The sequence below is a fragment of the Protomyctophum parallelum genome, assembly GCF_964188405.1.
Source record: "Protomyctophum parallelum genome assembly, chromosome: 2".
Classification (NCBI taxonomy): domain Eukaryota; kingdom Metazoa; phylum Chordata; class Actinopteri; order Myctophiformes; family Myctophidae; genus Protomyctophum; species Protomyctophum parallelum.
Window position 1 is genome coordinate 23,795,380 of NC_139699.1, and position 15,457 is coordinate 23,810,836.

The 15,457-nt window shown below is 45.4% G+C and overlaps 1 protein-coding gene across 1 annotated transcript in view; it reads right to left on the minus strand.

Annotated features, from left to right (window-relative positions):
* Positions 1–10,531, minus strand: part of LOC310854569 (potassium voltage-gated channel subfamily A member 1-like) — a gene marked incomplete at its 5' end in the record, with an annotated part of 16,712 nt that extends 6,181 nt beyond the window's left edge. The window contains 2 exons of the mRNA XM_083759246.1: positions 9,647–9,901; positions 10,308–10,531. Of these exons, the coding sequence (XP_083615372.1) occupies positions 9,647–9,901; positions 10,308–10,531 (479 nt within the window). The remainder of the gene's footprint in view (positions 1–9,646; positions 9,902–10,307) is intronic.
* Between the last annotated feature and the right edge of the window lie 4,926 nt (positions 10,532–15,457).

The following is a 15,457-nucleotide window of genomic DNA, read 5'->3' on the forward strand; positions in this document are numbered from 1 at the left end:
GCTTTTTTTTATTTAGTCTTTGATGGTGTATAGTGGTCACTCGTGGTTGCCATTTTATGGTGATGATAATGATAATAATAAAATGACATCTTGTGTTTTGCTATATCTCCGCTGACTTTAATTATGACTTAATTCGCTTGACGTCCTCGAGAGCTGCAAAAAGAGAAAGAAAAAGACAAAACAAAGGACAAAATGAAAAAATGTTTTCAACATTGATGCCTCTATGTTGTTTTGGCGACAGGGCAGCTATAGTCCACTACGCATTTGATTTATTATATTATAAAGAAAAACGGAGAATACGCAATATAGGCCTATAATAATATGACATGTTATATATAATAAGGCCTATTAGTGTTATTCATATTATTATGCTATTATAGGTCTGTTATGCTGCTGAACATATAGGTCTGTTTATGCTGAACATCAGTAGGAGACGGCGCATGGAAGACAGGCAGATGATGTGTGGCAGGCTATTACGCACACAATTCATTGTGTCCAAATAACCACACATCATCCTGGCGTTTAGGCTACTTACATCTGGAAGGAAGGGGGCCCAAAGCTGTGCTGGAGGCAGGCGAGACCAGGATGCGATTCCTCCTCCTGCCTTTTCCCAAATCCCAAATCCCCGTCTTGTTTTTGGTTAATCTTAAAATCCTTCTCCGTATCCAACCACCGAACATATCAACTCTATATCCGTGTTGTGTGCATGTGTGTGTGTGTGTGTGTGTGTGTGTGTGTGTGTGTGTGTGTGTGTGTGTGTGTGTGTGTGTGTGTGTGTGTGTGTGTGTGTGTGTGTGTGTGTGTGTCTGTCTGTCTTTCAGTCTGTCTGACGCACTCCTCGAGGATGTAACACTTTTTTTGCTTTGTGTGTCGACGTTTTTGTCTTGTCTCTCAATTCAACAGGATCCGATTATCACACGCCCCCCTTTTTACCGCAAAAAAAGATGCATCGATCCTCTTCTGGCTTGCAATCATCATCAAAAAGGGAGGGGTGAAAAAGAAACCCAGGTGTGCATCGAGTGATTCGAGTTGGACGCCAGGCATCCGCTCCGCCCAGTTACAAAAAGATGCGGGGATGAATGAAAGTTGATGACACAACATGTGAGATAGCCTATCATCCCACACGGTGAATCTGGGCATCACACATCTGTCTACCGCTGCCTCTGCTTTGCTGCCCTCTCTCTCCTCCCGCGTTTCCTCTCGTTGTGCTGGAGTGAGAGCCGGCGGAGAGAGAGGAAGATAGGGTACTGCAGCGCGCAAGGCAGTGCTCGATCATCCCCCAGTGGACACAAGCGGCCACTACGCACCCTGCCTGCGTGTGTGTGTGTGTGTGTGTGTGTGTGTGTGTGTGTGTGTGTGTGTGTGTGTGTGTGTGTGTGTGTGTGTGTGTGTGTGTGTGTGTGTGTGTGTGTGTGTGTGTGCGTGCGTGCGTGCGTGCGTGCGTGCGTGCATGCGTCTGCCTGTCTGTCTGTCTGCCTGCCTGCCTATACCATGTCTGTCTGTCTGTCTGTCTGTCTGTCTGTCTGTCTGTCTGTCTGTCTGTCTGTCTGTCTGTCTGTCTGTCTGTCTGTCTGTCTGTCTGTCTGTCCTGTCTGTCTGTCTGTCTGTCTGTCTGTCTGTCTGTCTGTCTGTCTGTCTGTCTGTCTGTCTGCCTGCCTGCAGTCTGCCTGCCTGCCTGCCTGCCTGCCTGCCTGCCTGCCTGCCTGCCTGCCTGCCTGGCTGGCTGTGGCCGGCTGGCTACTGCTGCAGTCCTATATAGTTGAGAAAGCTGCATCAAAAGTCTCTTTTGTCCTTCATATATGTCACTTGGATTCGACCGTATATAGCCAAACTATACAGCAGCTAGCTGCTCCCCTTGAATAGAAAACGCAGAGAGCATGCACCTGCTGGCTGCCTGCATATGATACAGCTCTGTTCCTGATGTAACTATCTATCTAATGGTATTCCCTATATGGATGACACTAGAATTCATATACATTTTGTCATTTTGTTAAGATTGTCAACATATTTCTAGGATATGGCTACTTAAGTATTGCATTCACAATAAGGCTGCAGGGTATAAGAAAGCATTCGATATTGGATTACATTATTGAAAATCTCAATAACGATATATGACTCACGAATCAAAACATATTGCGGTATATCATTTCGTTTCATTTTAATGCCTTTCTGCTGCATACATATACCCCCGACAACGATATATCAATATCTTAGCACTACTCCATTCCCTTCACTTGCTTCCCGTCTCTTTCAGGATAGAATACAAGGTCTGCCACCTAAACCCATCAGTGTATCCACAACAATGCCCCCCCTACTTAACCTGAACCCCCAGCCTCCACCCGTTGTCTTCGACGGGTGGCTGGCGTCTCCCTTAGAGATAGGATGAGAAGTTCGGTCACACGAGAGAGACTCAGAGTAGAACCGCTGCTCCTTCGCCTGGAAAGGAGCCAGCTGAGGTGGTTCGGGCATCTGGTTAGGATGCCTCTCGGGCGCCTGGGAGGTCCTCGACGCACGTCCGACTGGGAGGAGACCCCGGGGCAGACCAAAGCGTAGTTGGAGGAAACAACATCGACTTACTGGCCTTGGAACGTCTCGGAATCACCCAGGAGGAAGTCACTAATGTTGCTCTGGATGGATGGATGGATGGATTATTATAATATGTCTGACATCTGTATGTCCGTGGCAAGGACTTGGTCTTCATGTCTGTGGAAAATGTTTCCGTTTTACACACCATTATGTTCTTATTTTAATCATAACAAGGCCCAATACTGAATGTCAGTCTCCAGGTTTTCTTCAGAATTTGTATGACACTGATTTACTATGAAGAAGGTAGGAAGTCTGCACACCGTTCTTTAAGCTCCCATGCAGTAGTTTATTATAGTATATCAGGAATCAACTTTTGAAACGTTGATTTTCTGAAATCCAATAAACTACTGGGAGCCAGTATTGTCAGATACATTTTGATATGCTTCTTTTTTCTGTATTTACAGTTTCACACTTTTATTCTTTATTAAACAGACATTTATGAAGAAGACGAGTGTTTGTGCTATCTGGTGATGCGTACACATACACATGCTCAGGTTCCAGAATAATGACACTATGGCATATTATGAGTCCAACTAGTTGTTCTCAAATGTTTTATTTGCAAGGACCCCCATACTCTAAAAGAGTACAATGGACCCTTGGGTTCATTTGGTTCCATTTGAACACTCAGAGTTACAGACCTGTTGTGGTCCTACAGGCCAACTCGTTTGAGTCATTTCAGGTGTCCGCTTGACAAAAATGTCCACCATAAGCCAACATGGCGATGACCCCTGACGACTGGCCTATATATGCATGCAAACACTGAATACAAATCATTGCAATGCACTAGACTAGCGGCTAGCCTATATGTCTTGGCCATGAAAACTATCATGAGAAAGTTAAGTATACAAATATTAATACTAACTCAATCCATCACACTAACCAGAACCACCACCAAACCCCCAACACACACACACACACACACCACCCCCCCACCCCCCCCCCCCCCCCCCCCCCTCCCATGGCTTAGCATTTTATGCAGCAACAAACTCAGTCAGCACCAGGGGGAGTTGTAAGGTCAGGGGAGGAGTACGGTAATAAGTGAGTGATAGAGTGCATGAGCCAAGGCCACAATATGGGCACAACTTGGCAGTATAGAGGGTATGCGTGTGACATCATAGTACCTGGAAGTTATGCGGGAACGCCCACTGAGTGGCAAAAAACTACTTTCTAGCCTCATTCAAACAGAAAAGTCCTGTCTGATTGCATTAAACAATGTTAAACTCACCAACATTGCAGCTGTACGAAAAGCTTGAATTATTCTCTTTCAAGGTTTTGTTTCATGAAAATCCACCATAGAAACGTTATGAGCTACTTTCTGTCAAGAAATTCCCTGCATTTGATTTTTTGTGTCAGAGTTTGGAAGTGCTTGTTTTCAATAACACAACATTTTGCTGCCTCCTGCATTATGTGACATTTAGAAACAGGTGGTACGCAGGACGGTTGAGTGATCATACGAGCGCTTCCAAACTCCAACACTCCATGCTGCTCAATGTTTTGCCACTCAGTCTAGATGAGGGGGCGTGTCCTGATGGGAAAACCATGCATGTGCATACTCTCTATGGATGCAATCCTACCTGGAGGGGAGAGAACAGATGGTGGAGGTGAACGGAACACTGTCCCCCCCGAGTGAGCTAGGTAGCATACTAGGGCCTTTACTGTTCCTAATATATGTTAACGACATGACATCAGCTTGTGACCGCAACTTGTTCCTGTTCGCAGATGACTCAGCACTGCTGGTCTCGGACAGGAACTAGCTGCAGGTTGAAAAGGCCCTCAGCTCTGAGCTCCATAGAATATGCACCTGGCTCGCTGATAAACTATATCTACACCTGGGAAAAACTGAATCAATTCTCTTCTAATAGTAATCTCAGCAAGGCTAATGACATTAGAGTGGGTGACAATGTTATCACACAAAAAGATGAAATGACCTATAGGCCTACCTAGGTTCCATCCTGGAGGCAAATCTTTCCGGTGATAAAATGGCCACCAACTAAATAAAAAAAGTCAACCAAGAACAAGATTCCTATACAGGATCTCCTCACTGGTCAACAAAAACACCTTGAAGACCCTAACAGGAGCCCTCAGGTTTCTTCGACTATGCATGCACTTCCTGGTACCACAGCACCTCTAAGGCCCTTAAAACTAGGCTTGGTCAAAATAAAAACTGGTCAGGCTACTACTTGGCCTCACTCCCCGAACCCACCTCACCCCTGCCCACTTTGACAGACTGGAATGGCTTAGGGTTGACGACAGAGTACAGCATCTTGCAATGGCTCTTCTGAGACACAGTGAGGAGTTGTGAGTAGACAGGAATGGTGCAATCTTATAATGAATATTGGTGAGGCTGCGGCACTGATGGCCTAGAAGAGCAGGGTCCCAGGTGTGTTTTTTCAAAGGGGGCCAAATTAGAAAACACAAGGGCCAACTACATCTCCTAGTCCTATACCATCATAATGTATATTAAAGTCATTGCATTTCAACAACTTTATTTAATCAATATCAAATATCAATGGTCTTTTGTCAGGTGTGCTGTGAACAAAACAGCCTTATTTAACATTACCAAATGTAATCAGATGTGCAAGGTCTTTCTATCTGTTTGGTTAACATTGATTGACACAGACTGGTTAAGTAGAGCTACAGTAAGTACTATCTCTCTTTCACGTTAACATGACAGTAAGATGGGGAGTGATGCGCATCACTCCCCATCTATCTCCCATGTGTCCTGTCATTCTAAAACTGTAGTATTCAATAAAGACAGAAAAGGCCCAAAATATCTTGAAAAAAGCCATGAGGTCTTGCCCCTAGCTATATCGCGGAGCTCTTGCCCCCTCACGACCCTCCTCGCAGCCTGAGGTCTGTAGGCAAGGGGCTCCTAAAAATCCGTACTGCGAACTACGTCACAAAGGGTGAACAGGCCTTCGCCATCCAAGCACCAAAACTCTGGAATGAGCTTCCAGAATTGTTTCGCCTCACTGACTCCCTCACACGTTATAAATCCCTATTAAAAACCCATTTGTTTCAAAAAGCATTCCTATAAATAACTATAACTAAGTTTTTGTTTTTCAATTCTTCTATTGTGAATTATTCTTGTTATTATTCCTGTGCAGCACTTTGTGGCTCATGCCTAGAAAGGTGCTATATAAATAAATAAAGTTATTATGACAGTTAAGTGTAACAGAGTGGTCCTATATTACCTATCTTTGCACATATATTGTGAACCTGATTGATTGGATTGATATTGGCACAGCATATTATTGGCACTTTAGGTATTTGCACAGCATCATTGCACAGTCAATATTTTGAATACATTTTATCTGGACATATTGAGTTGTTACCTGTCCAGATGAGCTGGGAAAGTCAGCCAACTATAGTATACTGTAGTTCCAGTTAATGTTGCACGTACAAATTCCCACTATAGGCCGAGGAAGAAATGCCACCGGTTTCACATTGGCCTGTTATAGCGCCACCAGCAGGTCGATATGTGTGTACAAATGAACTCTCTCAGGTTATGGGGGTCCTTGAAATTAAAAAGTTTGAGTACCACTGTACAGCTAGTGTATGTACGTATACACTGTATACACAAAATGGAACAGAGCTTTCATTAGTATCAGCGCCAGCGGTAACACCTGTAGGAAGTATAGGGAAGGGGACTGGAAGTAGGAAGAGTTTTTATTCTTGCATAGAGCCCATTGACTGGAGACTGAGTTGTGGGTGGAAATCTGGACACATGCTTGGGATATGCTTCAGCTCATGGCCTTTTTATGAAAAATTGTTATGCTTGGTACGTGTTTTACGTCTATATACATGCATGTACCCAGCCGAGTGGCAAAGTTTGTTTGAGCTTGCCACTACACTATAAATGAAAATACACATTATTGTGTCAATTCATACCTGTTTATGGGCTTTTACACCTGATAGAATATTTTAACCATGTCTCTAAATGTCTCAATAGAGGCAAAATACAACCACCACCATTAAATTATATTGTATTAACATACATAATTATTGTCCCGATCTCGTTTTTTTGCTCCCAATCCGATTCCGATCATTTTATTTTGAGCATCGGCCGATACCGATTTTTCCAGATCCGATAAAATATCCCAAATCACAGACAATATCCAGTCTAATATCAATTCATGATATGGATATAATATTGATACTAGGGATGTCCCGATCATGTTTTTTGGCTCCCAATCCGATTATTTGAAAATGACATGTTCGACCCTGATTTCGGATCACCCGATCCGATCGGGACAACCCTAATAATTATGAAGAAGTTACATGTACATAAAAGAAGAAGCTCATTCACTGTGCTACCCTTAGCCCCATGTGGGCTGCATGGTCTGTGTCCAGAGTCTCTCCCGGTCACCTTGAATAAATAAAGCGGCATGATGATGCAGTGCATGCAGCACAGTATACAACACACTGGTGCAGTATAGTTTCCCTAAACAACGCAAAGACTGCAAACCTCTTCATTCAGACGATTCTAAAATTAGCATCTCACAGGCAACAATAGCAATCTTTCACCCATCATTAATTCTGAGAAGCATTATACCTTATGCTGTTATTTATAGTGGGTTCATAAACTAAATAGGCCTAACATAAATGATTAATGATGCATTCAGCTCTGGCTACCGGACGAATCAACTATCCCTTCTGTTCATTAGGGAAGAAGATACACACTAACAATGATGCTTTTTTTTGTTTATTTTTTTTGTTCCCTAAATAGATGTGCCGCCTCAGAGGTCGAGGATGACACTCCGTAACAGCCTTTGTAGGCCTGTGGAGCTGCGGAGCAGGTACACAGTGGTGGAAAGTAACTATAAGTCTTACTATATATGAAGTACTGAACTCGAGTACAACTTTAGTTTTATGTACTTTTACGTAACGTGAGGATTTCCAGTTTGCATTACTTTATTAATTTACTTCTACTCTATTACATGTCAGAGACAGAATATTGTACTTTTTTTATTTTGAGTCAGGAGTCCCATGAATTATTGGGAGTAGATACTTCTCTGATGAGAAAGACACCTTTCAGACAATCCCAATAGCTGATGGTATACTGAAGAAATGGGTGATTAAGTATAAGCCTTGCTGAACCATGTGGCAGGAGCCCATTTCCTGTTTCTGTATAGCATGAGGCAGTGGTGTAAAGTAACGCTTTGTGTGCCCTTTCAACATTTTCAAAATAGTGACCCAGGGTGCCCATTGTTATTTTTGTCATTTTTTAGTTTTCTTTCCAAAAACGTCCACAGACGTCCTGGCACCACATAGTGGTAATTCATTACATTTTTTTAACAATGTATTTATTTTCCTTTTTTACACACACAACTGACAATACAAACATACAAAAAACAACAATGAACATTACAAGACAATTACTGGTATAAATAAAGCAAAACAACAATAAACACAAAAAACTAAAAACAACAACAACAGCACTACTCCTCTTCAGCTCCATCCATTAAATGTGACAATTTTTTGTTCTTTATATAACTTATAAAACGTCCCCACACCTCCTGAAACTTTTCTTGTTTGTTCTTAAGAATGTATGCAATCTTTTCCAAAGGTAAACATAAACATAATTCCTTGAACCACTGTGTAATACTTGGTTTGTCTGGCCTCTTCCAGGTCAATGCTATCATTCTCTTAGCTTGTAAAAGACATATATCGATAAACATTTGTTCATTACTCTTTATCTTGTGTCCCTCTGGGTATAGACCGAGAAGGAAGAACTTTGGTTCTGGTACAACATGTACATTTACCGTTACTCAAGTTACTGTACTTAAGTAAAAAATGAGAGGTATTTGTACTTTACTTGAGTATTTACATTTTCTACTTTGCTACATCTCAGATCCAAATATACTTTTACTCCACTGAAATTATTTGAAAACATTAGTTACTAGTTACTTCAACTCTTAACGAGCTTACACTTAAGACGGAGGGTGGAGGTTGGAGGTGAGATTTATTGCAGATGAATTGATTACAGTATGGAGCTGGGATTGAGTGAATGGACAGAGAAGTGACTGACAGTATGATAACAGAATGATAACAGAATGATGACGGTACGAGGAGGAGACAGTGGAGGAGCTTTGGCGTGGGCCCCCTGGGGACGGACCAGAGCCTCGGTTCGGATCCTGCCTGGCGGAGGCAGGGGGGGCTCTTGAGCCTGCCCCCCTGGGGCCGACCTGGTGGAGCCTGCTGCTGGGCGGTCGTCGGGGAGGTGGCGGGTACCTGAACGGAAGCACAGATGAGCGAAGGGAAGTGAGGACCGTTTATAAAGGGGTGCGGACAAGGTAACGCAGATCTGATTGGAGCAGACGGATGATGGAGCATTACAGCTCTAAGTTGAACTAACGTTAACAACTAAAACTTCAACTCTTAACGAGCTTACACTTAAGACGGAGGGTGGAGGTTGGAGGTGAGATTTATTGCAGATGAATTGATTACAGTATGGAGCTGGGATTGAGTGAATGGACAGAGAAGTGACTGACAGTATGATAACAGAATGATAACAGAATGATGACGGTACGAGGAGGAGACAGTGGAGGAGCTTTGGCGTGGGCCCCCTGGGGACGGACCAGAGCCTCGGTTCGGATCCTGCCTGGCGGAGGCAGGGGGGGCTCTTGAGCCTGCCCCCCAAAAGGAATTTAAAGAACATACCTGGAGGTCGTTTACCGCTTGGGTTGCCCTAGGGCGCCATTGGACCGCCTGGGGCCTGGAGGAGAGAGAGAGGAGCCTGCGGAGATGGGACCTTGCAGAGGCGGATGGAAAAGAGAGAGTGGGGTTAGTAGCGTAGGAGTGGACGACCTCTCGGCAGAGGGTTGCGAGAAGGAGCAGTGGCGAGAACTTTGGTTCACCTGGCGATGGTGGTGAGACAGGGAGACTCCCGGCGGAGGAGGCCCGTGTGGCCGGAGGACGGGTCGACCGTCGTTTTGGAGGAAGTGAGTGGGCGTCCTGGAGAGGGAGAACATGTTTAGAAGTGGGCAGAAGAGGAGGTACCCGCCACCCGACACATCCACCAGTCAATGTAGGTACCGCGCTGGAAGACACCATGGACTTCTGGGCATCGAGCACGGAGGCGGAGGAAGGTCTAACGTAGGAGGAGAAGGCGTTGGACGACCATCTGCCCAGGGCCCGCAGGGTCGGGACAGAGACGCCGCTGGCAGCAGCGGTGGTGGCGGCGCCGATCCTCAGAGAGTGGCTGGAGTAACGGTCAGGCGGGAGGCCACGTCTTTGGACCATGGACTTCTGGGCATCGAGCACGGAGGCGGAGGAAGGTCTAACGTAGGAGGAGAAGGCGTTGGACGACCATCTGCCCAGGGCCCGCAGGGTCGGGACAGAGACGCCGCTGGCAGCAGCGGTGGTGGCGGCTCCGATTCTCAGGGAGTGGCTGGAGTATAGCGGTCAGGAGGGAGACCACATCTTAGGAGCAGCGAGCGGAGATGGGAGGCGAACTCTCTACGACGACCTCAGACGAGCCCTCCAACGACGACTCCGGTCATCTCGGTCCTTCGTACATCTGGCCAGCTCCCTTGTGCTTCCGCACCGGTATCTTTCTTTAGTGCGTCTGCCTAGGAAGGTGTGGGACGTCCTCTCGATCGACGCCCAGCGTTGGTTCCCGCGGTGCGGCCTTGGCCGGGAGTTCTCGATGGCGGTGGCAGTGACCAGCTAGTCTCCTCACTGCTATATTCTCTGTTATACTTGGTAATGGCCCGTACGGATGCTCGTTGGTGATGTGCTCATCCTGGTTGATGTCAAGTACCACGGAGACATCCTGGTGCAGCACCCGTCCAGGGATTTCCGTGGGGCGGAAGTGTCCGGCATTCACGGCCGAGGAGGAGGACGGTCTCCGCAGTAGCAGGGAAGAAACTGGTCTTAACGTGGAGGGGGAGGAGCACGGAGGAGAGGTACCTGACCACGGTGCCGGACTAGTAGACGCCATGGATCTCTGGGCATCGAGCGAAAACTGGGCGTCGTGATGTTTGACGAACGCGGCAGACCCGAGGGGAAAGGTTTGACGAACATAGGTTCTTGGGCTATGGCTGGCGCAGTGGACGTGGAACCGAAATTATTAATAGTGATATGGCCGACTGCGGGAAACTATTCCGCTTGGAATTCCCCCCCAAAACTGAAGTGGGAGCGTAGCACGGTGGCCTGAGCTCTCCGAGCAACGGAGGCTGTGAATAGGTTATGGCTTAATCCATTTAGGCCTAAGGCGGATTCTAAAAACGCCTCTGAATCCTGACCTAAGGTTTCTGAAAAACTTCAAATATTTATAAAGCAGCATCGAAATTTTACATTTGAATACTGTACGTACTGTATGGGTTCCCGGCCTGAGGGGGTAAGATACCGATAGGGGTTCCCGCTCGGAAATGGGTTGAGGTGAGTGGTTTGAGACGTTGAGTGGGTGGTTACCTATGAGTTTAGACATTACGGCGCAGTTGAGACGTTGCGGTGCGTGGCTGTCGAGCTTAGCTGGTGCAGTGCATGGCTGCCAGAGAGTTTAGCTGTTGCAGTGCGTGGCTGCCGACTGAGTTTAGCTGTTGCAGTGCATGGCTGCCGGCTGGGTTTGGCTGCTGCAGTGCGTGGCTGCTGATGGGATTAGGCTGCGGTGGATGGCTGACGAGTTCAGCTCGGTGGGGGTCCGTGTTGAGGCCTAGCCGGGAACCTGGCCTTCCAGGCATGCGTGAACAGTGCTCGTTTCCCTGATGATCGCCGAGCAGGTAGCTGGACAGGAGGGGCACAAGCATGGAGTTAGTATGGTCGGACCGACGTGGCAGTTGGAGTGAGAGTAGAATATTAAGACTTAATTGACGGGAGAAACAATGCAGTTGACGGGTGAGTAACAGAGAAAATCTTAATTAGGTACGGCTCGGTGAGCACGGTCTCGCCATCGAGAAGGTCGACATAGGCGGACCTGAATCCTGAGAGAAGACAGACTATGCGCCCACTGCGCGTGAATGAAGTGGAAAGCGAGCTACGCTTTCTAACCATGTGTTGAACCGAGACATCAGAGACACGTACTTCCCACGGATTACAACTGGAGATTGAGAACGTGACCCGTGGCGAAAACTCCCATATCTGCTGGACGAGGTATGACAATGTGCAAACGCGGCAGCAGATTTGAGATTTGCTGTGAAAGGAGAGGAATACCAGATGGAACACGGCCGCCCTGAAGACAAGCCATTTGTATGTTTGCACTATACTAATATAAATGAACGATTTAGGGGGACAGCGGGAAGCCGATCCGCGCACTTGAGCCGATTCCTGAGCAAACGCAATGTGATAATCACACCTGTGAGAAATGAGGGGTGCTGGTGAAAAGGGGGCTAGCTCAATTAACTAGGTGGTGAAAGGTCAAGTGAACGAGCGGTGCCGGCATGAACATTAAATGCCGTGAATGATAGGAACAGAGTGGCGTAAAGAGGGACAATATGGCAAGCATTTTCCCTTCATTGACAATGTAATAATGGAGCGTTCTTGAGGGTCTAACGTCGATCAGGGGGTTAGACATGGAATGAAAACCCGGGAATAAACCACGCAAAATGTGACTTATTGAGCTGATAGTGGGAGCTCCGACCTGTGAAGCTCACGGCTTGTAGATCAGCTATTTGAACGTGTTCACACTGACACACGCACGCCTCTCTTTTCTCTCTTCTTCTCCTCTTTTTACTTTGTTTCTTTTCCTCCTCCTTCTCTTTCTCCCTTTCTCTCTTCTCTCTTTTTCTTTTTCCTACGATTACGCTCAACATCTCATCACAATCCACATGATTGAAGCATGAATCTGGAGCACTAGTAGATTGCCAGGGCATGAATGAATGGGGCACCGAGTTGCCATGTTGGAGGAGACAAGCGCCAGGTCCGCGAAAACAAGTCACGAAAACTAACTTGAATCATTATGAAAACGATCCGACAGCGTCAGATAATTTACCAACATGTAACACTGAGGGTGCTTCGAATGAACCGTGGGTTTAAACAACGGCGTCCACCTGGTAAGTGATTAAATAAAACAAGCCTGAGACGCTTATAATGAGCGGACGTGGCAACCTGACGGCACCGGACATGCTCAGAGTAGTCTAGGAGTCTAAGATACGATAGTGGTGACGCTAGTGTAGCGCCGGCCGCAGCTAGAAGAAAATGCAGGCTTTAGACTCTCTTTATAAGGATAGATGACGAGGAGTTTATCATTGGAACGCCACCGGTCGCTCCGTTTATTATTATTCCATCCAACAGCTCATCACAGCCAACACTGGCGCATCACAACACTGCGTCATCAAAGCACGCCAGCCTTCAGGCAAAAGCAAACGATCCTCGAGCCTACACTAGTGTTGACTCTCGTGGCAACAATGGAATGCGGAAGTGCTCGTTCTATCTCGGGGGAAAGTTCCGCCAAGGAACAAAAAGTTTGGAACTAGACAAAGCGTGTCGCCACTCTACACTGTGGACGAACTAAAACGCCGTGTATGATTTTAGACCTGCAGCCTGATCTATGCTACGTTCACAGGATGACCAGTAGCTTACTGCCGTGAAAGCAACGTTTAATGCATGATCGCCCAGACGCCACCTGAAGCAGTGCGAGACTGGTGGCATGAGGCATTAGCAGCAGTATACACTATACAGCATAAGCAGCCTTGTAACGGCAACGCACGACATACAAAGCACTGAGCAGCAGCAAGCAAGCAGGGTAAAAAGTGGCTAGTGCGGAGGCAGCATCGGAACGGAATCGAAATTAGGCTGTTAGCAGTTACGATAAATAGCAGTGACGAGCAATTAGAATGATACTGTATCTGATGGAGGCAGCAGGGCCTGGGACGCTGGCGAAACACCCGACGGTGTGTCCTGGGATGAAAGCTGCGGCCGTGGAGGAGTTTGTTGACTCTTGAACTTGGATGGAAATGACGAATGAAGAAGGTGAGCTGTGAGCTCTCGAACGTGTCTGTGTGCTACCTGAACGGAAGCACAGATGAGCGAAGGGAAGTGAGGACCGTTTATAAAGGGGTGCGGACAAGGTAACGCAGATCTGATTGGAGCAGACGGATGATGGAGCATTACAGCTCTAAGTTGAACTAACGTTAACAACTAAAACTTTATAAATTATTATTACATAACATAGATAGGGTTCATTAATTAATCTAAAAAGGCTCACCTGACAAAAGGACGTTGAGATAAAAATAATATTGTTTTAATTACAATGTGAAAAGGGGGACTCAAGGAACAGACACTATTCGGTCATATAACATTATTATTAACAATAATTATATTGTTTTTTTTATAAAAATGTTTAATATAGGCCTACAACACACAATTCTATAATAAATAATATAATGTGGTAGGTCCCTTCTTTATCTTTCTCACTCAGCTAAGGGGTAGGCCTAAAAAAAGTTTAAAATGGCCTCCACTATACACCACCGCTATACATAAACTGGAAGTAACGATAAGAAATTGGCAAAGTCTGCAGCCATCTTCTCCATCTATCGCCGGCGCAAACACACATTTGGTTGGTTATCTAGCCGCTAGATTCCAGTGAGCCCTCCTCTAAGGCAGCCATTGTGTCAACATCATTCTCTCACTTCTGCCTCAGGTTTGATCCCATGGGGAGAGCGAGCTCCTACACACTCTGTGACGTTAATGCAAATGGACAAGCATCCTTGTCCTCGCACAGAATTAATACGCCTCTCCACCCAGAAGAAGTCAGACATGTCACATGTAAAGAGCACAAACTACATGGAGATAGATTCACGTTTTGTCCAGATAGTCACATAATGCAGTGCAGGAAATATTCTAATGTTTTTTGCATTAATCCCTAAACTGGAGATTACAAGGACACTAATGTGTGATTGTGCCACACATAAAAAACTGAAACATGTTATGTATAAATTATCTTGACATAATAGCAGTGCTTTTTTCTAGAGCTTGTAGATCTGTTAAAGTAGAGGTTTCCACCCGACAGAGACGATATAATATATAAAATACAGTGTCTAGAATATATAGTGTAATTTTACCGGTGTTGTAAGAAGTGAGATTCTTTGGTTAAAAATCTATATTCTGATAGCAATCATAGAGCGCCGAAGACGTCACTTTCAGTAGAGGGCGTCAGTCCCCAGGTTCATGTATTTTTTTAGTTGCATTGAAATCGCCATAGGAGGATTTTTAGATTGCTTCATATAAGAACTGTGTTTGAAAAATAAACATGTCATCCCGGCCGCTTCACTCATATGGATATGAAGAATCAACTGACTGAGAGAAAACGCTAATGTTACTGCTACTGAATTAGTTACATTTTCGCTAGAAGCAGACTGTATCATATATGAGTGACTGACTGTTGCAAACGATACAGAGACACCTCCCTGACAATAACGCCGAGACAGCTTGTTTATTTTTGGACCACAACGCTTATAGTAGACGATATTAAGATCACCCCATGTTATTCTCCATAGAGAAATTACTTCCGCGAACCAGGGGAATCGAAGGTATGAGCGAGTTACGTCAGGACTTCGGTGCTCTATTGATAGCATTTTGTTCAGTAACAAGGATCTGTTATTTGAATCATGGCTATCTGATAACAAACTATCATTACACCTCTGTAAAACTGAATCCATTCTCTTAACATGAACGGCTTCACAGTTAATGTGGGTGAGAATGTTATCACAAGAAAAGTTACCTACCTGGGTTTCATCTTAGAGACAAATCTTTCCAGTGATAAAATGGCAATATAATAAAACAAAGTGAACAAAAGAACAAGATTAATGTACAGAATCTCTTCACTGGTCAGTAAGAAATTTACATTGAGGACTCTTAACAGGAGCACTCATCAAGGTTTCTTCAACTCTGCATGCACCTTATGTTACCATAGCACCAAAAAGGCTCT